Source organism: Zootoca vivipara, chromosome 7, assembly GCF_963506605.1.
Source record: "Zootoca vivipara chromosome 7, rZooViv1.1, whole genome shotgun sequence".
In the NCBI taxonomy this organism is placed as follows: domain Eukaryota; kingdom Metazoa; phylum Chordata; class Lepidosauria; order Squamata; family Lacertidae; genus Zootoca; species Zootoca vivipara.
The window spans coordinates 47,378,817-47,402,223 of NC_083282.1; the positions used below are offsets into that span (position 1 = coordinate 47,378,817).

The 23,407-nt window shown below is 44.6% G+C and overlaps 1 protein-coding gene across 3 annotated transcripts; it reads right to left on the reverse strand.

Moving 5' to 3' along the window:
• Positions 1 to 1,164: 1,164 nt before the first annotated feature.
• Positions 1,165 to 22,278, reverse strand: MPL (MPL proto-oncogene, thrombopoietin receptor). Of its 3 annotated transcripts, none has more exons than XM_035124289.2 (12): positions 19,815 to 22,278; positions 14,315 to 14,447; positions 14,016 to 14,197; positions 12,155 to 12,267; positions 11,423 to 11,579; positions 7,886 to 8,015; positions 7,112 to 7,293; positions 6,781 to 6,923; positions 4,572 to 4,728; positions 4,228 to 4,315; positions 3,362 to 3,446; positions 1,165 to 2,660 (listed from the first exon to the last, which is right to left on the reverse strand). In XM_035124289.2, the coding sequence occupies exons 1-12, from the start codon at positions 19,906 to 19,908 to the stop codon at positions 2,223 to 2,225; spliced, it is 1,902 nt and encodes a 633-aa protein (XP_034980180.1). In that variant the 5' UTR covers positions 19,909 to 22,278; the 3' UTR covers positions 1,165 to 2,222. The 3 variants fall into 3 exon arrangements, with proteins under 3 accessions (XP_034980180.1, XP_034980179.1, XP_034980178.1); XM_035124288.2 differs by having other exon boundaries at positions 3,362 to 3,443; positions 12,113 to 12,267; XM_035124287.2 differs by having other exon boundaries at positions 12,113 to 12,267.
• Positions 22,279 to 23,407: the final 1,129 nt, after the last annotated feature.

Here is a 23,407-nt window from a genome sequence, read left to right on the forward strand (position 1 = left end):
TGTGGTCAGAGCCCTCCGAAGTCGCTGCTTCTTTAAGCAGCTGCCTGCGTCTCCTGCTTAGATGCTGCTGAAGACTATGAGCCACGTGGTGGAATTCGTAGGGTGGATCCTGCCCAACTCTCCAATTTATACAGGGCCATTCGGAAAAGTGATTGCCCTTGGTCGTCTCTTCTTTCCCCCATGCCCCGGGGGGAAATGCGCAACAGGAGAAAGCTGCCTTGTATTGACTCAGGCCGTTGGGCTACCTTGCGCAGTACAGTACTGTACTAGTCAACACTACTGGCAGCGGCTCCTCAGAGTTCGAGGACGAAGTGTTTTCCCACCCCAATGTGAATTCGCAACGATTGAACCAGGGACCTCTTGCATGTGCTCTACCACAGGAACGCTTGGTAGGAGCGCAAAGGGACCTCAGCCCCTAGGAGTTGGCTCTTGTGCGGAGAGCTCACTAATTAAGAGATCCTCAGGACAGGCTCCGACTTTCAACAGGGAATGTCTACAGTGCCACCCCTCAAATTCTGAGTTGCACCACCTATTAAGACAAAGCTGCAAGGATAGTAGCAGAGCTTAGCCAAGATTGTCAAGCCCTGGCACTTATAAATCTGTCTGCCCCTTACCTCCCCTGTAGCAGTGAGGGTTAAATGCTGCATTTGATCTCTAGTACAAGATGTGCTTGACTTCTGACCTTCAAATGTCATCAAGTAACAGAGGGTTCCATGCCTGTGGAATAAAAACAACAAAGACTGCTGCGCTTTCAGCTCTGGCCTGGGAACCCAACTCTGGCATCACACCTCAAAAAAACCAGAGTCTTGTCCCCAACCTTGAGTAGACACTGGGGAAGATTGCAGGCTGCCTTGTTGAGGAAGATCTGAATAACCAGTTGTGCAATGCATGTTGTGATCAACAAATTGCTTAAATCCAGCTGCTTGCATTTAAACTACCGGTAATAGGCCTGTTGATTTTAACAGTAGACAGACCTGAAGTGCAAGAAAGTCAAAACAAATTATTTTGTTTCGGCTACTTCAGACCAACACGGCTACCTACCTGCAAGAAAGTCAGTTTGAGCATTAGTGATATGGTTAATTGCCGGGAATAAATGTAAGTTCTCCTGCTTTGCACTAAATTCGCCTCTAAGGTTGGTAGTAGGATAATATTGACCAGGTTAGATTGTTCCTAGAATGTTACGCTTGACGCAAACAGACCAATGCTTTCAAAGATGTTGTGCAGTGCAAGACTGGTTATTTTCAGTGTAAGCAATTTGTAATCTCATGAAGTAAAACCTCTTCAGAGCCAATGGGATTTTATTCTTTATCAGTAGTATAATCACCAACACAGACTGTACAAAGCAATATACAGGGAAGAACAACGAATAGGTAGTATATACATGTGTCTGAAGGCGAAATGCTAAGCTCAGCCACACCCTTACATTTTAAGAGGTGTTTGAGCAATTAGTCCCTTTGGAAAGCCCTGTGTGTTATGTTTCAAAACCATCCCATCCTGAATACTCTTGCAAAAACTCCACCTCCTACATATTTCTGTGGCTTTGCACTGAGGGGACCACAGTGAGTGTGCTTTTACAAAAGTTACACTACTAAACATTCTGTGCACTAACACCTGGTCACAATGCAAATGCCAGTAATTATAGTGATTCCCCGGTACAGTATAGTGATTTCCCTGCTGTAGGAGAGTTGTGGCTCATGTGATGTAAAATGAAGTCAAAGGTAGAATAGATTAAGTTGATTTTTACAATGGGCCTATCAACATGAAGTGAGTTACCACATTAAGACTAAGTAGCTACAGATTATATGCATTCCTATGCTCACCACATATTGCTGTGATTGGCTTTCATAATCGGCATAACATCCCATGCAACGGCCAGTTTACTTCTCCATGTTGTGGAAAGTCCTAAGTGGCATTTTGCAGCTATCTCTGGCTCATGCTATAAAAATCAAATGGGTAAATCAATAGAGTGTAGTTTCTTAGGAATTGCACTGCATTTCGAAATGTATATGATGGGCCTTGAGTACCAGTTGCCATGTGAGTATATCTCCCATTCAGTTTTTACCCTTATCCCCCAGAAACAGCTGCTAAGGACAGGAAACAGGAATTAGCAAAATGTGCAGGAACTGGCAAAATGCCTTCCCTGCAGCAGCTGAGAATATCTTTTGCAAAAATCTACAGAACCACATAATCTCTTGTTGCCACCCTCTAATGAGCATGTACAGTCAGCCCATGAGCAGGTAAGACTGGTTTGATATGTGTGTGGCAGACATGGACTCGTCCCCAGAAGTTTCCCATCTTCTTTCCTCTTTTGCGTCAGGAGCCAAGAGTGGTGTGCTGAACAAGGTGAAGATACTTAACTGGACCTTCAGTTCTGAAGTTATGTGTAGATCATGTTCCAAGGGCAGTGAGAGCGTGTCATGCCCATCATCAGTGGCACCAAAATACTCATTTTCATTATTATTCCCTTGGGGATTGCTAGGACTTGGCACCATGTAGTACAAGTGTGAAGAAGCCTGGGTGTTCCTTTCTGTCTGGTGCAGTTGAGTAGTATCTAGGAGAGGGCTACTGCTAGGCGTTTCCAAGGGTATCTCAGACAGGACTTCCAGTAGGCAAGTCAAAGGTGTGTCCTCTAAAGTTTTGTTGCAGAAGAAAGCATTCACCTGGAAGATGGGAAGGAAGCAGCATCAGAAACACAAAAATGCCCCTGGGCTTCACCCTCTCCAATCTACAGTATGGAGGTACGGTAAATGTGTACATGCATACTTATCTCTGTGTACATGTTAACACTCCTATTATAAACTTAATACCTGGAGTCACATATTTGCCATCCCAACTTCAGACATAAAATCTCCCTGGGGAGAGGATAGCTGACAGAAGCAACATTAGCATGAGATTTTGTTATGGGAATTAAGGTAATTCTGCTGGAAGCTATAAGAAATAAGGCAGAGAGAAATGTCAGTTTCATGGTTCTGTATTTATAGCCCTGTTCATCACTGTTAGGTACCCTATTTTGGTGTATTCTGATTGGCCACATTGTTAAAACGACTCTTAAAGCTGCTTCAGACAAAGTATGCTGACTCTTAAACTTCCACTATGACAACATTTACAAATCACAATTCAGGATTAGAATAATTTATAAATCTATGCATCAAGGAAAAGACTAATTAGAGTTATGAAACTTATGTCTGATGTTTTCATGTCAGTCATGAAGCCTTGCAAACTTGAAGCAGGCTCCCATCAAAACAACATTGGAAAACAGTAAGGCAGCCATACTGTTCACCTCCTTTAAAAATGATTACCCTGGTCTCCTATCCACCAACAACATTGGTGTTGGTGCCTGTATGGAAGAGGAAGGCCTCACCTGGTGCTTTCCATTGTCCTCAAGGAATCCATCCAGGACATGGTGAAGGTCTGGGATGGGCGGCCAGAGCTTTTGTTTCAGACTGCTTAACAAGGAACAATGAGCATATGAAATTCAGGGAACCCAGGTGATCTCAAATCAACACCTGACCTCTGTTCTCTAATAGAAGCAAATCTGCCTCTATCACAGCTCCATCCCAAAGTGTGGTTTTTTGTTTTGGTCTTCTTCAACCCCAGCCCACCCCCACCCTGAGCAATTAAACTTTAAAGAACCCTACTAGCGTAGCTAATACGATAGTAGCCTAATCATGGCACCACTGGTGGAGTGAGGTGAACTTTCAATGTTGAGGGTGAAAGCTGGGGAGGGGAGTTTATTCTCCCCAGCTTTAAACCTCCTCCCCCAGTAGAACTCCTCTGAAATTAGGTTTGAACAAAGTCTCCTACTAGGCTAGAGCTAATAGAGGGCTTTTTCATGCCTAATTGCATCAGGGGAGGGACATTTTGCAAACAGGAATGGAAAAAGTCCTCTATTGGCTCCAATAGGAGACTTTGCTCAAACCTAATTGTTGTAGGATATGTGTATGTGAGTGAACTTCTTGGATGCATGTGTACAAACTTCCTTTCCAACTGCACTCTAGGAAGATAGATACCTCTGATGTGGGAGGCAGGGAAGCAAAAATGGTTTTTTCAAACCTAATTGCTGGTGAAGGTGGGAGTGTGTGTGTTTAACATACATTCATGTGCATGGTTGTGATGTGTGCATGATTATTGTCTGTGCACAGTGCCCATAACAGTTTCTTTAATTTGCAACTGGCCCCCCAAATAAAACTAAGAATTGAAGGTGAATGCTAGATGATGTAAATTTACCTGTGAATGGACAGGAAGATGCAGCCCAGCCCCAATACAAGCCCTGCACAGAGCAACAGAGCAGGTGTCACATTTAAGATGGTTGAACCTAGGGAAGATACAAAGGGTGAAGCTGTGTTACCAAACTATGTCAGCTCTTTTCTAAATGCCCATTTGGGCCTCGCCTCGGGCGATGCAGAGGTACGCATAACGCTAAACGTTTTGTGAATTTAAGTTTGGCCTCTTTAAGGGGCAGTATTTCAATATGAGTAGGAAAATGAGAGTACTGTACACCAAAACAATTTTTTTAATAGACAAAAACAGTGCCTGTATCCAACCCTACATTTCTATTTGTGGTCTCTTACCTGAACCAGGTGGGACATCAGTGCACACATGTTCTGACCACACACTCCAGTTCCCTTGGAACTTCTGTCCATCTGGCTGAGCACGCAGCTGAAGGCAGCAGTGGCCCCCGGCTGCCAGATGAATTTCACTGCTGTTCGAGTACTGCACCTGCAGAGTCTGCCCAGAGAATGACCCATTAGGTGTGCTTAGCTGGTTAGATTCACATCCAGAACCTAGAGCAGAAGCCTTGATACTGTTGTGCTATCTGAGTCAGAGCTGTGCGACTGCTTTTGCTCTGTATTTGCTAGTCCTCAAGCATCACTCATCTGATCCCAGTACAGACTTCTAACATGGGTCTCTTTCTCACACTCACTCCCCCACTTTGTGAAAGGCCTTGTTTGTGTTGAAAAACTGGAGGATGTAGCATCTTTAAGTCCCTTTGTTTAAGCTTTTCCCATTTCTGGCTGATTGCCTTGAATTCATAAGCCAGATATGGCAGTATGGCATGTGACACTGCCCTTGAAGATGGTCTGCAAATTGCAACTAGTGCAAAAAAGCCGCATCTCTTGCTTTTATTATGAACTTGCTAGAAATCCTGCTGCCAGAAGACAGCTCTACAAGGGTTGAGGGCAATTGTATCAGAAAGTTCACAAACCTCATTGGAGAAGCCTGGCATGTTGATCAAAGGCTTTTTAATGACAAAGTGGAGCAGAGGAGTTATAAAAGATAATTGACCTGGGATGCTTCCAGACAACCTGTTTATTTAGCATTCTCTCTGAATTGTTTACAGCAGGTATTTTTAATCTTTTCAGACTCAGGACTCACTTTTAACCCCAAAATGCATTTCAGAACCTATTTCTTAATCTTTTGCCATATATGTGCATGGTGGTAGTGCTCTTGTTGTGACCCACCTTAGATCAGTCCATTGTCAACTAGAGCAGCCTTTCTCAACCTTGGGTCCCCAGATGTTGTTGGACTACAACTCCTATGATTCCTAGCCAGTATGGCCAATGGTCAGGGATGAGGGGAGCTGTAGTTCAAGAACAGGCATAGATGTTTGGGACCACTGGTCCTGTTAGCTAGGGATGATGTGGGTTGTAGTCCCAATAATGTCTAGGGCCAAGTTTGCCTATGCCTGTTCAAGAACAGCTGGGGACCCAAGGTTGATGACACTGTGTCAAACAACTGTTAGCCCACACTTTCCAGCACAATTCTACATCACTTTTGTTATTGTAAAAAAAGTCTAGTTTTGACAGGTGTGTTGCACAAGAGCACCAAATCCATTTGAATTGTGCAACTTGATTTTGCCATTATGTGATTGCATCTCACCCCAAAACACTGAACAATCTGGAGGAACTGAGTGAAAGACCAGGGGCACCATAGACTGGAAGATGGAAGTTTGGGCCCTGTTGGGTGAGGCAGCATCAGGTGAGCTCCTTGATATATAATTGGCTACTTCAGAAGAACTGGGTCAGAACCCTATAGCCACCCTAGCTGAGCTGCAAAAATAACCTGTTCTATAAAAGCTGTTTTATAGCCCTGTTCAGGGAGGCTTTCAATGTTTAATAGATTGTTGTGTTTTATTCTTCTGTTGGAAGCCGCCCAGAGTGGCTGGGGAGACCCGGCCAGATGGGGTATAAATAATATATTATTATTATTATTATTATTATTATTATTATTATTATTAGCCTTAGCTATGTGGTCTCACATGCCTCAGGACATGTATAAACAGAGACCAGTTTGGTGACTGGACATTCCAACAACGACACACATCCCTTCAGCTTGTGCTTGTGTCTCCCAGACCAATGGTGATGGCTGGGGATGGAGCATAATTCATGCTGTTGACACTGATTCATTGCCTTCCACTGAACTCATTACATTTTGTCTATAGCTTAAAAGTGAGGAGCCCAGCACTGCACACAGTAATGCAGATGAGGTCCTGGTGCAAAATAAAGTGGAGCTATTGCTTTTCATTTTGGAAACTACGGCTCTATTAATGCAGCCTGCAATTGCATTAGCCTTTCTTTCCTTTCCTTTTTTCAGCTGCTGCCAGGACATGGGAGTGTTTCCTGGGAAAGGCTATGTGTGTTTTTTTTTTTTACTAAAGGCACTTCCCTTATGTTTCCAATTGTGCTCTAGTACTGAAAGGGGGAAAAGGGGTATCTAATACAACAGATGTGTGGTCCTCCTAATACTCTCTCATGCATTCCTCATACATTTTTATATTACCTTCCATTTTGAGGTGTCTTGCACTGCATACTGTATCTGATACACCATATGTTCAGCTAACTCTTCCAGTGGTGGTGCCCACTCCAACTTTAGCACACCTCTGTCTACAGTGACTTGCAGGATGCTTGGTGGGGCAGTGAGTACTGTAATCAGAGGGAGAGAGATGGCTGGTCAAGTCAGCTCAGTTTGCAGAAGCAGCAGAGGCCTAATGCAGTGCAAACAGCACTATACACCACCTGATGCCCCTGCTCTTCAGGACAGTTTGCTATCCCTAAAATGCAGACTGACAGCAGCCATGGTGCCATGGCCCAGACATGTTGGAGATTCTTACCAACATGGTGCAGTTGGAATGGCTCTTTCAAGTAGTTGATTTCTTGCTGTCCCTGGCTGAGAATCACCAGGACAGAGATATAACTTGTGTTGCTAGGCTGGAAGGTGCATGTCTGGTTATGGCGGTCATAGTGGGGCTTAATTTCCTCTTCTTTCCCCTTACACTTCTGCCAGGTTTGCATTCTGGAAACCAAGAGTGAGGATGGAGTCAGACGCTATGTCCACACAGAGGCATTATCTTGCAAACAGGTCATTTGAAGCTCATTTTTTCTTTTTGCATGTATGGTTGGCTCACAAATGCCCACACACTCCAGTCCCCCCCCCCCAGTCAATAGATCCGTTGTTATTTTGGTGCTTGCTGTCTGCATTAATGCACAGAGCCTGATGAAAAATACCCAGGATTTTTTTTTGTCCCTCCTCTCAACCATTCTTACTCCTCTGCCTCCACTACCTTTTTACTTCTTACACAGGTACTTGTGCACACATCTTTAAAAAAGAAAGTCCCTGGACATGTGCAAGTCCACATAGGCAAAAGTGACCTGCCTCATTTCCCTGCTTTGTATAGGGTTGGACTAGATGATATGAATATTTGGGGGCAGCCTTGGGTGACTTCAGATGCGATGCTGATTCAGAGCTTTGCCTATTGTGGACATGTGAGAGTTAAGGGGGAGGCAGGGGTGTTTTGGAGGATGAATGGTGGACACCAGCATTTATATCTGAACTACGGAAGCAGGACAGCCCAGGATTTGGGGCAAGGGTGTTGTTGTCGTGTCACCTTGAATTTCTGCTGTTCTCTTCTGCCCAGTACAATATGCTTTGAGAGGGGCCAGGCTCTGTGGTCTCCCACTTCCACCAGCAGCGCAATTGGCGTAGGTCAGGAGTGAAGCACTGCAGGCCAATTTCCTCTTGGCAGAACAGAGAGAGAAAGGAATCAGGAGTAAGACAGCATCTTTTAAATACAATGTGGAATTGTCATAAGAATTCCAAGGTGTCATAAATAAAACATAAGTACATAAACCACATGCCTGAAATATTTCAGATCCCAAATATTTATCTGCAGGAGGAAATACCTTGGAAAAACCTTCCACAATGGTTATTTTCACTTAAAAATCCTTCAGATTCACTCAAAAGAGCACACTTTGTTTATGAATAGGGGAGGGGTCTGTGATAATGGTTTCAGAAACTAGGGTACATACCATTTCAAAAGATGGCCCAGACTGACCAGGATAATGCAAGTCAGCAAGCATTATCAGGTATCTTGAGAAACAGGAGACAAGCCAAACTCTCAAATTTATGTTGTATACCGCCTGTTTCTGTGACGGTTGTATGATGCTTTTGGGTGGTCTTTGGCTATTTCTAAACCTTTAAAAGCTGTTACACACTTTTGTTCTGGGTCCTCACCTTCGTGCAGCGGGACAGGGGTGGGGGACTCTGTTGCAACAGAACAATGAAGATCTTGCTTGCTTGCCACTGGTTCCTGCCTCTACCCATTCCCCCCTCCCCAAATTTTTTTCTATGACAGTATCCTAAAGGTCAAACCAGTCCTCTGCTTCCACACCACCCTGCCTTCATAGACAAGACATGAACATCCTCTGCATCCTCACATTAAAGACAGATCCTGGCCTTCACCTGGCCACTTGTGGCAAACCCAAGATGGATGGATGGCCTTTTCCTCCCTCTCAGTCTGCTCCTCTTGCCTCAGGCCCCTGTTCCTACCAAGGTCACCTCAGCTTCCCTTCCCTTACTAGAGACGATCTACTGCTGCCACTACCACCACCCTGATGGAAATAAATGGTTGTTGCTTTTTGCACATATCAATTTATGTCAGCGTTGGTGAAACAAATATTTACATTACAAAGAGATGGCAAAAATATGGCGGGGAAGGCATAGGTTCCACCCTGATGGCAACAGGTGCTCAGATACATGCCTCTAGGAATTCTGGTGCCTGGACACATCTTTTTATGGGGTTCTTTTTCTTAAAAGGAGCTGCCCAGATCTCCTTGGGGAGGAAGAGTGGGGTAGAAATCTAATGATGTGCTGCCCAGGACTTCCCTGCTGAGGTGCTGAGGGCCCCATTGCTGCCACTCACCACCTGGCCCAGGGTGGGGCCTCACAGGCCTCTTAAGGACTGCCACCGCTGCTGCTGCTACACAGCACAGAGTTCTTTTTAAAATGTTTTAAAATGTTTTTTTATTTCTTTTCACCTTTTTAAATTGGATGTTTGGTTGGGTTGGGAATTTGTTTAATTTGGGTTTGTTTAATTTTAGCTTGTAATTTTTTGTTTTTTGTTTGTATTGTTTTATTGTATTTTTTTGTTTTTATATAGGTTTTATTTTGTTTTTAAGGGGAGGGGTCAGGGCTGCCTGGGAGTGGGTCCCAGCCAACAAAATGGCTGGGGCAGGTTCCACGGGGGGGGGGGGGATGCACTGGGACAACTGATCTCGGTGATCACGGGTAGGAGGAGGAGTTACGCTAAGACCAGACCATGTCATTACCGAGGAGGCAGGCTTAGTCATTGTTTGAGGACGATCCCTGCCTCCGGGTCTGGTGGATACTGGAATCAGCAAGGGATACCCACATGACCTGAAGGTGCTGCTGTGCAATGCCAGGTCAATGATTCACAAGACAACTGCCATACATGACTTGATCGTGGATCAAGAATACAGATTATATTGTGGGTCAGGATACAGATTATAACAGCAGTGAGATTTACCTTACTCTGAGGAAGTCAGTGAAGATTCAATTAGATACTCCTATTGCTCTTCATCTCTTATTTTGCAAGGGAGGTGTATGCTGTTTTAATTAGTCCAGGTGCTCATTATCTTTCATAATTCAACAAGCATTTCCTGGAAGCATTTCATATATTACCTTTCATAGTTTAACAAGCGTTTCTTTTTTGTGATTTGCTTATTCTGGTGTTTGCTCTTTATTGTAAAGCAATAAAGCTTTGAAGATTTAACAAGCGCTTCTTGGAAGCATTTCATATCACCTAGTGTTACCACATAAAAACTGGTAGTGTCTGCAGGATCAGGCCAGTGATCTATCTAATACAGCCACCTGTTCCCATAGTGGCCAACCAGATGCCTGTGGGCAAGCCACAAGCAGGACCTGGGCCAAAGAGGCCTCTCCCCTTCCGTGGTTTCCAGCCACTGCTATTCAGAAGGAGGCAGAGCATAGCCATCATTGACAGCCTTACCCTCCATTAATTTGCCTAATCCTCTTTTAAAGCCATCATTGCATTCTGCATAATGCGGCAGTTGAGCATACGATTGCTAGCTGCTGTTGGCGAGCAGCAGATGCTTGTTTGCTTTAAATGACTCTGTGCCATCTCTCCCCCCCCCATTTTCTTAATTTGGAGTCCCCCAAAATAGAGGGCGTCTTATACACAGGGGCATATTATACACGGAAAAATACGGTATGTGACGCCTGTAAGAATGCAATTTCCGCTGATCGAAGTGGTTGAGTGGGCATGTATGGGGTATGGCAAACATGCAAGTAAAGTGATCCCAAGCCGCTAAGGGCTTTATAGACTAACAGTAAATTGGCTACCAGTGCAGGTCTCTTTGAGGAGAGTCTCCTGCCAGCAATTGTATCCTTGCACTCTGAACTAACTGTAGCTTCTGGATTAAGCACAAGGGAGGCCCCACATAGAGTGCAATGTGTAATTCCAGTCTTGAAGTAACCAGTGCATTAACTAATGTGACCAAGCTTTCCCAGTCAAGGAATGGTCACAACAAAAAGACTTGGACTCCTTGGCAGGTTTTTAATAAACATCCACAATTTATTAGTAGAACATAGGATAGATAAGGCAATGATATGTACAACTTTATAAAATGCAGAGAATAATATGTGTAAACAAATAAGAGGGGGGAGCTGAGGGAAGTCTCTGGAGGGTGGGAGAGGGAGGGAGGGTAGGGTATAAAAAGGGGGGAAATGTAATTGGTTATATCAGGGGTCCCCAAACTAAGGTCCGGGGGCCAGATGTGGCCCAATCGTCTTCTAAATCCGGCCCGTGGATGGTCCGGGAATCAGCATGTTTTACATGAGTAGAAGGTGTCCTTTTATTTAAAATACATCTCTGGGTTATTTGTGGGGCATAGGAATTTGTTCATATATTTTTTTCGAAATACAGTCCGGCCCCCCACAAGGTCTGAGGGGCAGTGGACCGGCCCCCTGCTGAAAAAGTTTGCTGACCCCTGGGTTATATTGATTGATAATGTGTTTTGTTAAATTTGTTCAATAGTTTTTTTTAAAGAAAGTAATGCAACTGAGATCCCCATGACAACTGCTTACCAAACAACAGGACACTTACCAGGGAGATGGGGTGTCTCTGCTAATATTACTGGAGACCATGGTCCCCAGAGCCCATCAAGAGAGAGGCCATCAGGCTTGCTGCGTACTTGGATGTGGTAGCAGTGCCCAGGGAGCAGGTCTCTGAGGCGACATGTATGGCTGTTCTTCACTTCCATCTATGAGGGACAGAACCAGGCACATGTAAGGATTAGTGGAGGTAGTTTCTCCCGATAACTCATCTGTTTGCAAATTGTTTAACAACAAGTCCTCAAGAAAATTCAGCAACATTTTACTGCAAATTTCTCCCCTTTTATGCTGCTTCATATGCAGTTTTGTCTAATACACACATTTTGGCAAGGGTGTTTTCCCTTATCTAATGCGTTTTTTGTATGCTATTTTCACTAATATGTGCATTTGTAGGCACCTTTTATCCTAGTATTTGTGTTTTTATACACACTATTTGGCTGGAGAACTGCACTGCAAAATCCAGAGCATTCTGAATTTGGAAGGATGTCTGTGTTTTCATAGAATCATAGAGTTCAAAGGTTCGTGTAGTGTTTCAGATTGTGCAAATTAAGTAGGCTCACCTATAAATGCAAGCTACATTGAACTGCTCCTTCATGATGGCCACAGAGCTTGGTGTCCTGCTTAGAGTTTTAGACACAATCAGCTGCCCTGCACAACCTCCCCTGCCCCATATAAGCCATACCCTGGATGGTGGCTCCGTGGAGCCTTCAGCACTGTAAATAACCTCATAGGCCAAGAATTCTGCATAGTGGAAAGGTGGAGGGGTCCAGGTCACATGCAACTCTCGTGCCACTCCAGGCCACGCCACTGTTACATTCATTGGTGGAGCAATCAGACCTAAGCATAGATAGACAATTGTGGGATTTACAAATGAAGACAGATGAAGATACTGTATAATTTCAACACTTAAGTGGTGCAGTAAATATTACCATTGTTTCAATCTCTGAAGCAACAGTAAATCCCCAAGTGGCGTTCTAATAAATACACAATATGTGGATTTGTTACATTTCTCCTGTATATGCAGTATATTTACAGTGGAATGCTTCTCTGTGTGGTAGTCACAACTGGGAGTGCAGGAATCTGCAGATGCAAGCAAGAATGCTAGGGAGTTGGCTGCTGCAAGGTTGCTTTCTTGGGACTGCAGCATGCAACAACAAAGCAGCGGAAAGGTGGGCTGCAGTTCTCCAGCTAGGCCAGGGCAAACTCTGGTGGTATGGGACAGGTATGTCAATCTCGGCATCCGCATTCTGGCCAGGTGCACTGCTTCTTAGCCTCTAGGAAAAGGGCAGCCATATGGACAGAGCCAAATGTTGAAATGACAGATCGCAAGAATTTGTTGGTGTCACATCCTCAAGCGTGAAGCTTAAGTAGGTGTAACTTCCTTTCTTATTTATGTGACCTCCACTTTATCCATCCTTCCCTTTGACTCTGGCTTTCCTCCTCATACATACTGTGAGATCCTTAGGACAGGCTCTGCTCCCTGATCCACCAACAAGAGCTGTTTGGCTGGCTGATGCCAGTGCCCCGCCCCTTTGAACTCCATCCCTTCCCAGGGAGATACATATGGCCTCATCCTCACTACTGTTGTTGTTGTTGTTGTTTGCCAGGCTGGGGGCTGGATTAGGCAGAGGTGTCCCTTCACTCGGCTGTCCCCCTTTTGCCCTCCAAATGTGTGTGTGGACAGGAAGCTTGCTAATGGTATATCTGTGAGTGGTGGGGCCCAGCAGAAAACCCTGATGCAGTGATGGCTGTACCACTCAACAAGCCCTGCCAGTGGTGGGTGGGATTTAGGACCTTGTCCGAAGGATGACACCTGAGATGCATATTTTCAGGACCCATCACATGTTTTGTGATTGCATTTTTTGTGATTGTTAAGTGTTTAAAAATTGTTTTTAATGTCATGCTTTGTATTTTAAATTGTTGTAATGCCACCATGGGTTCACCATTGGGTGAAGGGTTGGTAATAAATCAAATTATGTTAAATTAAATTTATAATATTGTAATACTAATTGTCATGCTTTTATGTGCCTTGTGAGGGCAATGCATCATTAAGGACGGATTCAAAATATTTCAGATAAAGAAATGAATACTCGTCTAATGCTGTAAGATGAATACTGGTGACACTAAATGAATAAATAAAACATGTACACAATGTAACCCATTGTCACTGTACAGGAAAACTGTACATCGCCACATGAAAACCCATCATGGAGTAAATGAAATGCAACTGCTCTGACTTTTAGTTGTGTTTGAGGTAAAGGCACCCCAACTCCAGAAACACCAAAATTATCTTAGCGAACACCAGATGTCAGTGAAGGACAGCACAGGAAGTTGTTTGGTAACCTGTGGCCCTCCAGATATTTCTGGAGTACAATTAATCTATGATCATTGGCCATGATGCCAAAGGGGATGATGAGAGTTGGGAGACCAACCACATTGACAGAGCCATTTATTAGCCACTCCTTGGCTTAAGACGGAGCAGAGGATTATTGTACTTCAGGATACTGTTCAATCCCCAGTGGGACCAAGATGAGCCATGAGCCATGACACATTTCCTTGCTTCTCAAATCCGAAGGAAGGCTTACCAACAGACGCCACTGAGAGATCCTGAGAGCGAGTGGTGTGATTACTAATGGTGTCTAACACCTCGACGTGGAGTTCTGCAAAGAGCAGAACATCCTGATGGTTCCTGGGGAAGATGCAGACATGGCGCCAGCCTCCATCACTGTGCTTTGCTGACCGCAGAGTGCATTCTCGGCTTCTGTCTCTGTGGAGATGAAGAGAGTGGGCAGTGGAAAACCTCAAGGAGCTGCAGTATTATTCTACTGCAAACCTTCCAGGCAGCCCGGACTATGGATCATAGCCATGTATAAAAACCCCTCACCCTTTGTATGTATAGAAGAAGCGCCGATATGCCCCATCCACATGTGGTGGTTCATCCCAAAAGCAAGTGAGATCCTCAAAGGTTCGAGAAAAGCAGAATATGTCCTGAGCTGTTTCGGCCAGTAGATCAGCCTCTGTGGGGAGAGAAAAGAAAGAAAGAAAGAAAGAAAGAAAGAAAGAAAGAAAGAAAGAAAGAAAGAAAGAAAGAAAGAAAGAAAGAAAGAAAGAAAGAAAGAAGCTTGCATGAGTCTTCAAGCTGAATAGGGTGACAACTGTAACCACAAATACCCAAAGTCATCTGGACTGTGAGATGAGAGGAAGCAAGTGCATGGCAAATAGAACTGTGGTCATAGAGATTAATACAAGTGTTTGTACAAGCACAAGCTGTAACAAATGGTCCAGTAAGTCACCACGGCCTGTCATGGCTTGTGCTTCTCTCCAGGGCTCCAGTCAGCTTGGAATAAGAGTCTTATAGCCATGCTCAAGCCTTTGGGGGTGGGGAAGTTTCAGAAGGGGAGAAGACACCACTCCCATAGGGCCTTTCTTCAGTGTGCTAAGAAAATCAGGTAGTGCATGATGTGAAATGCTTCTTCACTTTTGGACAGTGCCAGGCCAGATAAACCAATAGTTTGGCCTACTCTAATGAAGTGATATAAGCAAAATATGCCCTTATTCCCTTATGGGGTACACAAGAGCCCTTATTGGGTTCTCCATCGGTTGGAGAATATAACAGAAGCCAACCAGAGAAGTTTGAGAAGCAAAGCCTTTATTTTTGCTGTTGCAACAGGGTCCTTCCCCTCACGCAGGAGAACAAGGAAGGAACCCAGAACAAAAGAGAACCTCCACTTTTATCAGTTTTCCCATCACCAAGAAACACCCCCAATACATCATTCCTACATCACAGCTATGTAATCAATACCTCACAAAAAAGGAGGGTTCAAGGTAGAAATCTGAGCACTTTTGACACCTCTCCTAGTTCTCCTCTCACCCCTCCCAGGTGTGAATTCCTAAACACAAAGAGAAATTTTTCGCAAGAGTTGATCACTGTCTTTTGTTTGGAGGAGTCTTCCATTGTGAATGAGATGGCTAGCAGTCTGGCACCATTGATGAGGAAATGTCCAGTTGGCAGAGCCTCCGGCTGACAGGATTATGGCTCCCAAGTTGCTAGTCAAGTGGAAATGTGTGTGTGTGATTCAGTGGGGTGGGGGAAACTCCTACAACAAGATGGATATCACTTTAATTCTGGTCAGTTTGGGAGAGTCAAAATGGTTTTCAGGCCTCTCTTCCTGTACTGTTTGCGTGGTACATTTATGAACATTTATTATATATGTGTGACCTCAAAATTCTTATAGCAAAAGCTTCTTATGTTTCTAGGAGTCTAACTACACCTGATACTAATGGTTTCTCTAACATCAGGCATCCCCAGACTTTGGCCCTCCAGATGTTTTGGACTACAATTCCCATCTTCCCTGACCACTGGTCCTCTTAGCTAGGGATCATGGGAGTTGTAGGCCAAAACATCTGGAGGGCCGCAGTTTGGGGATGCCTGTCTAACATTGTTTTGTTTTTAAAATTGCAAGTGCCAAGCAGCAATGTTCATTGGGAACGCAGCATGCTGCAGTTGTGGTGGGGGAATTTATCCCTTCTCCCCTCAATGATTACAACAAATTTCCCCCCACCCCATGCTACAGTTAGCCTGGGGGGGGGGCAGGGCAGAGGATCCTGTTTGCCAACACGGGGTGAGGTAGCTATGATAATGGGGAGGGAAGGGATATAAAATCAAATATCCTTATCAAATGCATGATAGAATTTCTGGAAGACACACCACAGTGGAGAGAAATGTGTGTTAGGCTGTGACACATCACTGGCTTGAAATGCCACATCACTGGCTTGAAATGCCACATCACTGGCTTGAAATGCCACATCACTGGCTTGAAATGCAACTAGGTGGTTCTTTTTCTCAATTTGGTTCAAAGCAGGTGTGTCAGAAAATGCACCAAAACACAGTATTTATTTCATAACAAACCAACAAAAAAGAGATATGGATTGTAGATAATGTGGGCTTTGCCACTTCCCAAACAAGCAGTGCGAGTCCTAATGATGACTGCAGAGCAAATGGGGGTGAGGGGGTGGGGGTTCATACAGTCTTAGAAGCTGACAAACGAGGAGAACTGTTGATGATCTAGATAAAAAGTTAGCCACATGAAGGGATCAAATAATGTTGGTTAATTTTGAATTAACTGGGTGTGGGGTGAGGTTCAAGAAGTTGCTCAATAAAGGTGGGGGGCTGGTTGTGCACCTCGACGCTCACATTCTTTGGCACCAACCTGAATGTTTGGGTGCAGTTCTTTGAAAAACTACATACTGTACTAGGTAACATGAAAAGACCCCACACTGCATCTTGGGGTGGGTGGATGGTACAGCCTGCACTCCCTGGCCTGTTATGATCCCCTTCTGCCATGCAGCTTAGTGGCTCATTAAAATGCTCCCCCCCCCAACAGTATTAATTTTCTCTATAATGCAAGAATAAGGACCTGTTGTACTCCGCCTCCCATTGGTTCAGCCAGCATGGCCAATGTTTAGGGCTGATGGGAGTTGTAGTCCAGCAACCTCTGGTGGGCCATAGGTTCCTCATCTCTTGCATTTTCATTTTTGTACACCACATGCCCGTCTAACAGTACTGATTTTCATAACCCACAAATGCAAACAGTACTGACCCTAAATGTTGTCATTCTGTTTTGGTTTTTTCAATGTGAACATCCATATTGGCAACACAGTTGTTTGGGTGGGTTGGGAAAGGATTAGGGAAAGGGGGAGCTAATGATTACCACCACCCCCAAAGTATTTGCTGCCAGGAAGTGTTCACAAACATCCCAAAATAGCCTTGTGGTTTTGTGGCAAACTTGGGGCGGGGGGAGCAGCTTCCTCTCCCAGGGAGATAGAACTCCCAGTGAGAGTGGGAGGAAGCAAGATAAGGGAGCAAACTACACATTATACGCAAATGCAATGAAAACAATGACTTAAAAAAAAGTAGTTTCAAGATGCTAAGATTTTGAGTGGAGAAGTGACAGGGTTCATTAACCCATCCCCACTAGCCATTTTCATATTGAAAATAATTCACTAGCTGTTTTTCCCTCCCACAGTGTTTCAGGAGTGTCTTACAAGGGTAAATATTGTTATGTAGAATCACAGTAAGAAAGAAAAGCAGGACATGCATTGATTGGAAACAGTGTGGTTCACCGTGTCACTTTTGCAGGCAGAATCATGGGTAATGACAAATCATCACAAATACACAATAAAAGGGACATCTGGAGGGGGCCCTCATTTTAAAAGATTTGAGAGGGAAACAACAAAATAAAGGGGATCAATCATTCTGTAGGAACAAACAATGCAAGAAGGTAAAATGAATTACAGTATACCATCAGAATTCAGGGTTCGGGAAGTAACACTGCAGAATATAGGATATCTGTGAAATCTGAATACTATATATATTTAGAAAATAATTTCACATCTTACCCTTAAACAATTTAAGGTTTATGATTCATGCTAAGTCAAAGAAGAATTTCTTTAGATTTTGGTTTCTGTCCTTGTAGTATTTCTAACTGTATCATATCCATCAGCAAAAGCTGAAAAGCTCACTGATCAAACGGTTATGTGTATCTAATTGCTTATGAGCTATTCAAGTTTTGAACATAGAACTCTTGGTCAGTGTCATTTTTATGTCCCTGTCCCCCCATCCCTGTCCCCCCACAGAAAAAGTGAGGAGGAAACACAACCACTCTACACTCTATAGTTATCTCTCGCTTGGACTACTGCAATGCGCTCTATGTGGGGCTACCTTTGAAGGTGACCTGGAAACTACAACTAACCCAGAATGTGGCAGCTAGACTGGTGACTGGGAGCAGCCATGGGACCACATAACACCGGTCCTGAAAGACCTACATTGGCTTCCAGTACGTTTCCGAGCACAATTCAAAGTGTTGGTGCTGACCTTTAAAGCCCTAAATGGCCTCAGTCCAGTATACCTGAAGGAGCGTCTCCACCCCCATCATTCTCCCTGGACACTGAGGTCCAGCGCCGAGGGCCTTCTGGCGGTTCCCTCGCTACGAGAAGCCAAGTTACAGGGAACCAGGCAGAGGGCCTTCTCGGTAGTGGCACCCACCCTTGGAATGCCCTCCCACCAGAGGTCAAAGAGAACAACAATTACCAGACCTTTAGAAGGCATCTCAAGGCAGCCCCGTTTAGGGAAGCTTTTAATGTTTGATGGATTTCTGTATTTTAATATTTTGTTGGAAGCCGCCCAGAGTGGCTGGGGGAACCCGGCCAGATGGGCGGGGTATAAATATTATTATTATTATTATTATTATTATTATTATTATTATTATTTATTATACAAAGGACAATGAAGAATAATGGGGGTTGGAAAAACAAACCTGAATTCTAGCCAGATCTTGTTTCTCCCTTATTGAGAGTTGTGGTGAGGAAAATTCTCATCCTCTGGAAAGACTGCACTTAATTGATCCTAGTAAAGAACTGCATTGATCTGGACCGGAAACAATTTGGCTCTCTTGGTACCCACATTCACTTTGAGCCTTTGTAACCTATTCCATCTTTCCACATCTCAATGTTCCTTGCTCTTCTGTTGATTGGTGGCCCTGAATAACGTACAGAGGAAACCCTTTGGTGGAGGTGTGCAGGTAGATCTCTGAGGCTGTGAATATGCCATACATGTTAAGCACAATATTTTCCCCAAAGAATCCTGGGAACTGTAGTTTATCTCAACAGAGCTACAATTTTCAGCACTTATAGTTCTGGGATCTATAGTTCTCTGTGCTGGGCCTCGTCCTGGCATAGGACATGAAAGGGTTTTCTCCTAACCCTCCTTCTGCAGCAGCCAAGGTGGACCTTGATCCATGAGTATGGAAGAGCTTTGTTTATTCCAAAATTTCCTGACCCCACATGGTACAGTACAGAGTTATGTTTTAATAAGGGCATGGTAGAGAATAGTTTGAAAAGAGTGTCTTCTTTCATCACTGCCTTGTGAGGAGCCTTGCCTGATGCGTGCCACAGTGATCAAAAGCCTAGAGTGCATTTTTGATCAGAAATTGGAAATCCTAATCCAGGAAAGTTGGTTGTTGTGGTGCTCCCAGAAAGCCCCATCCCACCCCCTCTGCCCAGATGCCCTTCATCCACAAGAATGTTCACCTGTCTGGCTTTCCTAATGAGGTTTCTAGGGCCCCAAAAAAGTAAAAAAAGCCACGCTTCATCCTCACCATTTCCCCTAAACCAGAGCTTTCCAAACTGTGTGTCGGCTGCAGCGTGGTAATGCTCCCCAAGCTCCTCCTGGGGCAGGAAAGGGGCTAGTTTAATCTCCGGTTTGCTAGTAAAACTGAATGACTGTGTTGTGAAATGATGAATGTCTAAAAAGTATGTTACCAACATGAAAAGTTTGGAAATCTCTGCCCTAAACCATGGACGGTAGTAGCAGTTTGTAATCTTACCTTCATCTGTGATGTAGACACAGTTCAGCACAGGCAAGGAGATGAGCAGGAGTATGGCAAGCAGCGGCCTCACCAAGCGCAGAGGAACTGCCATCCTACTGGGAGCTGGTGTCGACAGTATAGGCTCTGGCAGAACATTGGACACATGGATACATCAGTGGCCTGGACTCCTGCTGAGGTAGCAGACAGGGACTGCTTGGCTCTTTGTTCCAGTGAACGTAGCAGTCAACCCCAGAGCTCTGAACCTTTGTTGCTGGACCTGTGCAAGGGAAGCTTATCTGGGAAGTGCCAGGCCAGCTGCTCAGGAAGCCTGGGTAAAGGCCTCCTCCAGTCCTGGGCCCCACCACTTCCCCAGCCCAAAACCACTGCGCCATGGCCTGCAAGAGTGGCAGCATTGGCTGGAGGCTGCTATGATCAGATAGGCAGTATGTCTTGCCCTTGTGGTGGTGGTTCTTAAGGACAGGGCCTTTGGGCAGGAAGCACTGGATGTCGTAGAGGACTGGGCAGGAGCAGGCAGTGCTCTCAGAATAAGAATAGTCTGTGAACGTTGTGAATTGGGGGGGGGAGCCGGGGGCTCCAGGCAAATGAGGGTGGCTCTGGTCTGGGAATTCGAGTGCGGGGTAAGGGAGAAATGGCTCTGTGGTTGCACTTGCTAAATGGGAGAGTGGTATTGCACCCACATGGTGCTTGTGGGCTTCCCAAGGGAGCGGGTAGTGCTGTGGTCTAAACCACAGAGCCTCTTGGGCTTGCTGATTGGAAGGTCGGCGATTCAAATCCACACAATGGGTCGAGCTTCTGTTCCTCTGTTCCAGCTTCTGCCAACCTAGCAGTTCAAAAGCATACCAGTAGATAAATCGGTACAGCTGTGGCGGGAAGGTAAACAGTGTTTCTGTGCACTCTAGTTTCCGTGATGGTGTCCCGTTGCGCCAGAAGCGGTTTAGCTATGCTGGCCACATGAGCCGGAAAGCTGTCTGTGGACAAATGCCAGCTCCCTCGGCCTGAAAGTGAGATGAGTGCCATAACACCATAGTCACCTTTGACTGGACTTAACCATCCAGGGGTCCTTTGTGGGCTTCCCATAGACATCCTGTTGTGCACACAGAGCAGAGTGTTACACTTGATGCACCTTTTTTCTCAGACTCAGCAAGGGGATGCCAATAATGTGATTAGCAAGTTTATGCGACACACACACACCCCACTAGGTGCAGAGAGAGGTGGGTGCCAATTGTTATCAAGACTGTACCCCTCCCAGCCACAATTCCTGTGATATCCCTACCATGTGTGACAGTTAACATTAAGAAAACAACTGTTGTTGGAACCAGTGGGAGAAAACAGTCAACAGGCCCTCACATTCACAAGTTGTGAGGAGCATCTGGGAATGAGGCCCCAAGCAAATCTTCAAGCAACAGATGGGTACTGGGACCACCCCTTATTTGCTCCACCACAACATGTAACTCAAGGACCAGATCACTAAAAGTGCCTCCAGGCTGTCACTATTTTGTGGGACGGATTCAAGCACACACCAGAAAAGGTTTGTGCAATTAAAGTGGATTTAAAAGCTGTTGCCTTAACACTTTAAAAACAAAGGACTCTTTGGATTTAGGAAAGTGATAGGATGACAGGATATTTAAAAGTATGGGATGAACAAACAATAGGAAGATGACTAAACACCCCGCAAGCAAATCAGGATGTCTGCGGGATGACTGCTCATTACAGTATAACTGCCTAATAAATAATATCTATAAAGTCAGCTTTTGAAAGTTTAGTCCTCACAGAGCTACAAATCCCAGCACCCTTAACAAACTACAGTTTCCAGGATTCTTTGCAGGGAAGCCATGTGCTATAAACGCATGGTGTGGCCTAATCACCACATAAGCTTTTGCAAGCAAATCAGGATGACTGCTGAATAAACAGGTGGTTTGGAGAAACCCATAAAAGCTACTTAAGATACTCCTTTGGCAAAGTACCAAGTTAAAGACAGTGTTTGCACTTCCTGGCTAAATGAGTAGCAGAATAAACTCATGTCTCAATGCATTTGATCCGAGTAAAGTCCACCTGTTACCATAGATATGGCTGCTGGGACAACCATCACTAAAGTGGACACCACAGAAGAGATTGCTGATTACAGCTAACCAAATTAGGGCTCGAAGATTAACAAACTAAAGGTCAAATGTGGGAGAGTGCAAATGTGGTGGAGAGAGAGAGGTGCTTTTCATTTTATTTCTCAGGCATGAGGAAGTGAGCAACAGATAACAATTCAAACAATTCAATGTAAAGGCTAAAAGAATCACACATTACTGAGCACCCAAGGAGAAACTGACAAGCAGGCACCTTCTGCACTGCCCTTAGTGCCTGTCAAATATGCTTCTCTTTTAACAAGCCTTCCAAGTGTAAATCTTTGGTGTCATTTAGTATCAGTATCAGAAATGAATTAATTGTATATATGCCTTGTTGTTTAAAGAGTGGTTGGAGCGGGTTCCGGTTTCCGCCTGCAGGAATGGCGGACCTGTTTTCCATCTCTCTGACCTTTGTAAGGAATTTGGCGGTTGCTAGGGGAGTAAATGGTAACCCCCTACCCTCTCCGGGGGTTACGGAGAGGGGCCGCTGGCCCGCGATGCCCCCAGACCCACTCCGACTGTTTTTGGAGTGGGGGGAGCTTGGGCTGAGCACTTACAAGGGCCAGGACTCCCGGACGCTAATCTGCATGGCGGGGATTTCCATGGTTAAAGAAGATAATTAGGCTTAAATCTATGGACATACTTCAGAAGGAGGGAAAGAAGCGCTGTTTACTGCTGAGAAATTTATGCTGCCGAGTGAGAGGAGTCAAAGATTGTACTGCATCTGGAAGAAGGATTGATGGGGACGGAGCGATAAGGGGAGTGAGTTTTTATTTTATTTTTTTTCTTCATATTGTTGCCTCGTACCTTCCCGGACGCGATGTCCTGGCTTGTTTGGAGTGAAAGAGAAGCAAAAGACTGTGTGAGTTGAACCTTATAACTGTTGTTACTGAGCATATTTTTTTAAAGATGTGGAGTTGCCGATGAGAAAAGCCCCCCCCTAGTCGGACGGAAGGAGTTCTGAATGCGTTCGGAGGATTTATGAGCTGTGACGCACTTTAAATTGGAGCAGCGACCTGAAGCTAAGTTCAGCTATAGGGCAAGGAGATCCATTAATTTACCAAGAGTCTATGGTTTGATGTTTGGGTCTCCTGCCTGGAAAAGCTGTAAATTCTATAATGATCGTAAATTTTCATGGCCATGAGAGGAAAGCGAAAGTGATTTGAGCTTTTTAAGATGGCGCTACTTCGAATTGCTTCAACGCAACAGGAGCTCCATTAAGAAGATTTATGGGGAGGCTGGACTGATTAACTCACACAGGAGAAAGAACATCTGTGAGACTTTGTTTGATATTTATATCAGCAGCTGGGAAACAATCGTGAAAGTAGAAAACATCTATGTGACTGTAAGGGGAAGATCTGGATTATTATGAACTTGAAGGACGATTTGAACTTTAGAAAAAAGACGGCAGTGGACAGTTGCGAGGAATTCCCAATTTCTTGAAGCATGGGAACCCAAATAAAAAATTCTTTAGAT